The sequence below is a fragment of the Piliocolobus tephrosceles genome, chromosome 10 (assembly GCF_002776525.5).
Source record: "Piliocolobus tephrosceles isolate RC106 chromosome 10, ASM277652v3, whole genome shotgun sequence".
Classification (NCBI taxonomy): Eukaryota; Metazoa; Chordata; class Mammalia; order Primates; family Cercopithecidae; genus Piliocolobus; species Piliocolobus tephrosceles.
This window is the reverse complement of record NC_045443.1, coordinates 553243-561153: the sequence shown is the minus strand read 5'-3', so window position 1 is coordinate 561153 and position 7911 is coordinate 553243. Positions and strand designations below refer to the sequence as shown.

At 36.4% G+C, this 7911-nt stretch overlaps 1 protein-coding gene across 1 annotated transcript in view; it reads left to right on the top strand.

Moving 5' to 3' along the window:
• KDM5A (lysine demethylase 5A) overlaps nt 1-7911 on the top strand; it is a 90448-nt gene that overhangs the window by 80214 nt on the left and 2323 nt on the right. Inside the window, exon 27 of the mRNA XM_023182961.1 lies at nt 1547-1957. Within this exon, the coding sequence (XP_023038729.1) occupies nt 1547-1957 (411 nt within the window). The remainder of the gene's footprint in view (nt 1-1546; nt 1958-7911) is intronic.

Genomic DNA, 7911 nt, shown 5'->3' with positions numbered 1-7911 from the left:
TTGATCTTTCCATGTAATGGAATGGTGCCATGCCACCAGTAGTTGATGCAGATATATTTAGCATGCTATAGTTTGTTTTTGTTTTGAAAGTCAAGTCTAGGTAACCTAATTTAGATAGTGTTTTCCAGTCTGCAAAGCATTTTCTTCACATTCATTGTCTTACCCAATCTTCTTTATTGTATAGATAAGGAAGCACAAATTATTAAGAGGTTAAATATCTTATTTAAGATGTGATAGACTTAAGGCACTTATAATCCAGTGTTCTTTTGGATTCTGCTGATTCTTAGGTTCCTGTCAAAGATTTTCAAGTGTCAAATCTATAGGAAAATGAATTCTCAAGGGAATTATTAGGTTTATGTTATATTTCTTCAGTATTTCTTTCTCTGATGCCCCCTCCCATTCTTTCTGTTGCTAGATACACTTTTACCATTAAAATTTTAAATGTTTATTACATTGGCACATACTAGCTACAGTATTAAAAAGCCAAAAGCAAAAATGACGATTTTTCTTTGCTTTGTCACACGAACTGTTTTCTAGCCGTTGGCAAAGTCACTATATATTCTGTGTAATGAGATCATGGATACAATTTTATGTTTTTCTGACTTTTTAAAAATAGCTACCGATACTTTTATTATTTGGGTTAAGAAAGAACTTTACTAGTAATTAATGAAGACCCCAAAAGTTATTACATAATTTAGTACAGTTTGCTTTTTGTGTATGTTTTCATCTCTAACAAAGATGCTACCGACTGTGTTAATATGCTAACACTGAATTTTTTTGTGTGCCCTTTTTCTCCTAGTAAGCTAATGTAAGATAAATATTTCATTTCAGACTTGTGATTTTCTACTGTTATCTTCATTGAATAGTATACTTGCCTTCTTAAAACGTCTTTTAAATATCTTTAGAATAACATAAATCCTTTTTGTGTTTTTTGAGATGGAGTCTTGCTCTGTGGCCTAGGCTGGAGTGCAGTGGATTGATCGCGGCTCACTGCAACCCCCGCCTCCTGGGATCAAGCCACTCTCCTGCCTCAGCCTCCCAAGTAGCTGGGACTACAGACATGTACCACCACGCCCGGCTAATTTTTGTATTTTTAGTAGAGTCGGGGTTTCACTGTGTTGGCCAGGCTGCTCTCGAACTCCCGACCTCAAGTGATCCACCCGCCTCGGCCTCCCAAAGTGCTGGGATTACAGGTGTGAGCCACCGCGCCTGGCCCATAAATGTTTTTTATTGTAGCATAATATACATAACATAAAATTTACCATTTAACCCTTTTTAGGTAGACAATTCAGTTACATTAGGTAGATTGACAGTGTTACACAACTGTCACCACTATTCATTTCCTGAATTTTTTAGTTCTCCCCAACAGAAACTATACTCACTAAACAAATCTTCATTTCTTCTTCCCTACAGCCTCTGGTAACCTCTGTTCAGCTTTCTGTCTCTTTGAATGTGTTTATTCTAGGTACCTCATATAAGAGAGTAATACTAAGTAGTTTTTTAACTGTCTTGCTTTAAAATTGTTCCCAATTTTATATTTTTGAAGGATGACAGCATGGAAGAGAAACCACTAAAAGTGAAAGGAAAGGACTCTTCAGAGAAGAAACGGAAACGGAAGCTAGAAAAGGTAGAACAACTTTTTGGAGAAGGAAAACAGAAGTCCAAGGAGTTAAAGAAAATGGACAAACCTAAAAAGAAGAAATTAAAATTAAGTGCAGACAAGTCAAAGGAACTGAATAAACTGGCCAAGAAACTAGCAAAAGAAGAAGAGAGAAAGAAAAAGAAGGAGAAGGCTGCTGCAGCCAAAGCTGAACTTGTGAAAGAGAGCACTGAAAAGAAAAGAGAGAAGAAAGTGCTGGACATTCCCTCGAAGTATGACTGGTCAGGAGCAGAGGAGTCTGATGATGAGAATGCGGTGTGCGCAGCGCAGAACTGCCAAAGGCCCTGCAAGGACAAGGTGAGTTCCAGCTGTTTAGGGTCAAGCATGAGAGGTCGAGGAACAACAGCTGTGGAGACACATGTTTGATACCAATATATAGTATGTTTTTGATTCTAGGATTTGGACTTCCAACATAATATCTTCTGTACAATTTCTATAAACTGTTTTGAAAAGTGAGGCTCTTAGTGTGCCTAGCAGAAGTGTTGTATTTTAGAAATCATACACTTAGTGAACATAATGAGACAGGAGCAGAGAGAAGCTATGTGACATTCCCTGGCAAATGGTGCATTTCATATGCAGTGGGCATAACAAGTTTCAGAATAATCTTGTGCCTTCCCTGTAAGGTGACTCAGAGAACTAAATACCTTGTCAGATAGTCCCAGTGGCCTGAAGAAAATCCTGGGCCAGTATTGTAAGAGCTGCGGCCAATTGCACTAAGATTGTATTCCAAAGACTTGAAACTTTTAGTCCATATCTTACTCACACTCAGACCTGTAAGCACTCTCCTAAATGGAATATGATTTTCTTCAAATCTTTGGGAACAAATAATTCAAACCTATAAATGCATTATTTTAGGCTGCGCATGGTGGCTCATGTCTGTAACCCCAGCATTTTGGGAGGCCGAGGTAGGTGGATCACCTAAGGTCAGGAGTTCGAGACCAGCCTAGCCAACGTGGTGAAACCCCATCTCTACTAAAAATACAAAAAATGAGCCGGGTATGGTGACGTGCACCTATAATCTCAGCTACTTGGGAGGCTGAGGCAGGGGAATCACTTGAACCCGGGAGGCAGAGGTTGTGCTCCAGCTTAGGCAAAAAGAGTGAAACTCCATCTCAACTTTTGAGAGTAATAGTCAGACTTTATGAAAAATTCCAGTTGTTTAAATGATTGGAGGCCCCTGTTACAGTTCTTATCAAGAATATTGATAAATCTGTAGTTTTAATTTTATTATACTCATTATACTATTTGATATTTAGAATTCTAATAGTGCTTCAGTTTGAAAATATAAACAAGTAAAACTGCATCTCTATTCCCTATAGGTTATGCCCTCACTTTTTCAATGAAATACTTAAACATTTTTAGAGCTTGAAGGGACCAAGAGTTTACCTTGTTCAGGCCGTTCATTTTACAGCTGGTGCAACCAGGACTCAGGGAAGATAATTATGTGACCAAAGTTACAGAGCTGATCAGTAGCAAAACCAAAAGTAGAACCCTAGATCCCTGGCTCTCAGACCAGGTTCTCTCCACTAACACCTCTACCCCATCGGTAACTGAGATGTAAGTACAAAAACACATACCAAAGCTAAATGACACATATTTAAATGAGATGTATTAGGGGTATTCTGTTCATTTTTTGGAAAATGAATACTGCGTATAGTAAAATACGTATCTTGTAGTCTAATCTTCCAAGGCAGGCAGCTGTAAATATTTTAGTGTTTCCTTCCCAGTTTTTTTCTGTGGCTTTTGTTTTATGTCACTGTCAGACTGTTCACTGACTTGCATCTATTCATTGTATAAGCATTCTATGTTATAAACATTTTAAAGCATTTTAGTACATATATATGTGCATATTATTTTTATCTTTAATTTTGCATTTATTTCCATCTGAGTTTGTTTATTAAAGAGGCTGAGGAAGAGTTAACTTTCTCTTTGGGCACCAAAGTGCAGCAGCTCAGCACTGGCAGAGCCTTCTCCCTTTTCTTTCTCCCTTAATTTTATGGTAATTTAAAGACGAGCAGCAAGGTAGGATATTTCCGTTTTAAACTTTCCTGTCATTCTTTCTATCGTGTTTGTATCTATCATGAGCCTTTTGTCTTATTTTTGTACTTTTTCTCCTTATCACTTAATCTTTCCCCTCCCTTCTGCTCAGCATTTAAATAGGATTCAGTTAATCTATTATTACTGTTGTCTTCTTATAGCAATATAAACACTTAGGCCGTTTTTTTTTTCATTTGCTTTGAAATTGTCAAATTAACAGGTGCCCTGCCTATTCAAAGGGTTATGATGATAAGACGAAACAATCTCTATGAAAGCACTTGTTAACCAAAAAATGCAACGTAAGTGCTAAGATGTGATCATTATTTTTGAAAGAACGGTGAGATTTGCTCCTAATAGTATAGGTGTTTTGTAAACAAAATCTAGAGTTATCACCTACATTTTGATGGAGCAAAAGGAGATTTGGCTGAGTGCTCAGAGAAAGTGTCTATTTTGAACTGTTAAAATACATAAAGGTGAGCAATGTGTGCCCCACCCTATGTTGTTAGTTTATATAATGTGTTTCATTTTAAGCAGAAGTTATTTCAGATTATAGGTATTTTTCCTGTTACTGCTATTTTGCGGTTTTTATGGTTCTACATGTTTGTTCCTGACATTGATTTTACTAAATAAAAGTTACAGTTCTATAAAAGTTTCTGTAAAGAATGTTAAAACTTTCTCAGTGTTGAGTATTTCTCTGAGAAAACTTAATATACAACACACATGTTTAGAACAAAATAAGAAAAGAATGCTTTTTTGCCAGGTGCAGTGGCCCATCCCTCTAGTCCCAGCTACTCAGAAGATTGAGACAGGAGGATTGCCTGAGCCCAGGAGTTCAAGGCTATAGTTAATGTGCTATGGTTGCACCTGTGATTGCCCCACTGCACTCCAGCCTGGGCGAGACAGGGATACCCTGTCTCAGAAAGAAAAAGATTGGCAAGATGATGTTAAAAAAAAAAGAAAAGAAAATCATGCTTTTTAGGCCAATTTGTTCTTTAAAATATCATTCTGCAAAAAATAACTTCTAGGGTTCACTTGTTTTTAGGTGAATTCTCTGACCAGTAATTACTATTATTTCTCTAACCAATAATTACTATGACTTTTCCCCCAAAATATGCAGATTGAAAAAATTTTTTTTTTTTTTTTTTTTGAGACAGGGTCCTACTCTGTTGCCCAGCCTGGAGTACAGTGGTGTAGTCATAGCTCACTGCAGCCTTGATCTCTTGGGCTCCAGCAGCCCTCCTACCTCAGCCTCCTGAATAGCTGGGACTACAGGCACATGCTACCATGCCCAGCTCTTTTTTTGAGAAATGCTCTTTTAAAAATTAAAAGAAAGATTAAATGAGGCTAGTTTAAATGTGCCTAGCCTCAATTTCAAGATGTTTTAGAAAAAGAAAGACAATACCAGAATAATGTAAAAGGTTTTGAAAAAATAATTTTTCCTTTGATTATTAAATTAATGTCAAGCTAAAATTATTATTAACAAAGAACTATTTTTAAAAAATTAATTTTAAAGTTCAGAATCTTTTTCTGTCAGAACTCTTTATTCAGTCTTATTGGTACCAAAGATAAAACAAGTTAACTGGAAAAAGACCAAATTCTTTCAGGCTACTAATTTAAGTAGTATTTTTCTTCTGTATTAGAATAAATATTTAATAGTTTTACTTATGAAAATAGTCTTCTTTTTCTCTTCACTTTTTTTAACCCTCTTATTGTCGGCCTTTTCCTTTACCCATTCCTACTTACATGAGAAGTTTTGTGTGGTAAATTAAGAGACTAAATTTGTGAACTCTGATTCTATTTATTAGCCACCCTGATTTAAGATTATCATGGGGGTGTTTCCTCAATCAAGATATTTGTGTTTTCAATGGCTTTACTAGTTCATACCTCCTTTTGGCACAGATAATCAAAGATTAAGTTACCTAAATGTGTGTAATACACACACACACACACGCATGCACACGCGTGCATGATGTTCAGCTAGAGTAACCAACTGTCCCAGTTTCCCTGGGACTTTCCCTGTTTTAGCACTGAAATTCCCACATATTGATAAATCTGTCACTCCTCGGCAAATTGGGAGGGTTGGTCACTGAATATTGAGAGCACCAAGAAAATAATACACAAGGATTCTGAACGTGTGTTGTAGTTCACTAATGAATTGTTTTCCTTTTTCAAATCCTGCTTTTACTAGGAAACTTGGGGTGCAAACGATATTAAATGCCAGATAACAAAAGCTCAGTTTAATTACTAAGCTAAGAATATCACTAAATTACCAGATTTTCTTTTTTCCCAGTGCAGTACTATTCTTTAAGAAATGAACAAAATATACTATGCCAAATATTTTTCCTTAAGTGTAAATATGAAACCATACAGCAAAACATGAATATTAAACTAGTATTTCCTCGTTTTAATGTATTTCTTTTTAAAACAGACATTTCCCCCAGATCTAAACATAGTAACCTATTTGTACTGTGATGTAGAATCTCTTATCATTTAGTGTTTGAACAGTTCACAGCTGTGAAGTTTAATAATTCTTTTTGTGATTCACTAAATACATCTCCCTAGAAATAATGAAAGGGGAAATGACAGTTTGTACAGTTATCCAAATTCTGTGTTCTTGGATTTTCAGGACACTACCCAGTCTGTTGCCTCTGTGTCAGAATCATCTGTGGATTCGGTTGGCATCCCAAACTTTAGTTTGCTTTATGACGCTGTGGGCCTTTCACACAAAAGTAGGACTCACATTTGATTGTTAGTAGATGAGCATGATAAAAAAGATATTGGTAAAGAGAAGGACTATTTTTACTTGTTCTGTTATCAGGCTAAATTGTTACATAACCTGTAGTCTAGGTTAGAATTTGTGTACCAATATCTCAAGAAAGGTTATATATCTTTTGAAATGGTAGAAGATCTAGGCTTAGGAAGGGACCTCGAGTGAAAATCACAAAAGGGAAAGTCTTGTCTTATTTGCGAGAGAATTTTGGGAAATTGTAAGCCAGTGAGTATAGTGCAAACACTAGGTTTCAAAAGACCTGGGACACTTCTTTGTAGCAAATACTGATACATTGATAACGTTCGTATCCAATGGATTAGCATGAATGGGGACTAGACTGCATTAAGAGGGTTGGAGGTAAGGGTAAAGGTAACTGTTGGTTCACGGGTACCATCATAAACAGCATAGTATCTCAAACCTGGGCAGCACAGAGAGCCACAATTTACCTATCCAGTTCCCTTTATCTGTCCCAAACAGCCGAAACACTTGAGTGCACCTACTCTAATAACAGCTAGCATTTTGTGAGTCTTTACTGCTTGCAGTACTTGAATTTTTACATTTTGCACAGATGCCGTTATTTTCCTTTTTATTTTTTGGTCTCTGATTAGTTTGCTACAATAGGAACATTTTAGTGAGTTTTTTTATTGCCCAGACTTCAGAAGGTAAACAAACAATTACAGAACAAAAACAAATCAGTTTTTAGGAAGCTATTGTTAAGTTGCTCTGAATTTACAGGAAGTGATGTCACAGAGGGCCAGCAGCAATCAGATTTAGAATAAATGAGAATCACTTGGGAGCTGATTAAAAATGTAAGCTTCTGGCTTGTACTCCCCAGGCATTCTGAGTTCATAGGGTGATAGGTCCCAGCTACATGTTTAACAAACAGAATAGGTGATTCTGATGCCAGTGGTCTACACACTTTGAAAAGCAGTGCTGCAGTTATATCAAGATGCAAAACGTTTTGTGTAGAGTAGGATAATGAGTAGAGCCACGAGACCGTGACTGAAAAGTGCCTCCAGTATCCTAGGCAGTGAATTAGGTGTTTTGCCGTACATTATTTCATTGGATCCTCTCGGTAATCTAGTAATTAATGTCATCTCCATTTTCCAGATGAGGAAATTGAGCCATTCAATGAGGTTAAGTGAGTTGCTTGAAATTACACACTGAAACTCAGAACTTCTGAGTTGAGTAATCTTTATGTTAAACAGTATTGTTTCTTAAGATCTAGAACTTTAGAATAGGAACAATACAAGTAGAGTATCATTTTGACAAATTATTTTTCCCACCCCTTATTACAAGCCTAAAACTACTGACATGACTACTGTGGTTTGACAATTGTTCTCTAGGACATGGAAACGAATTTTGAAAACCACTCACTTTCTGTGAATGAAACTCATTTACCTAGCCAAAACCTCCTTCATCTGTTCTTTCTCATAAGTTGTAT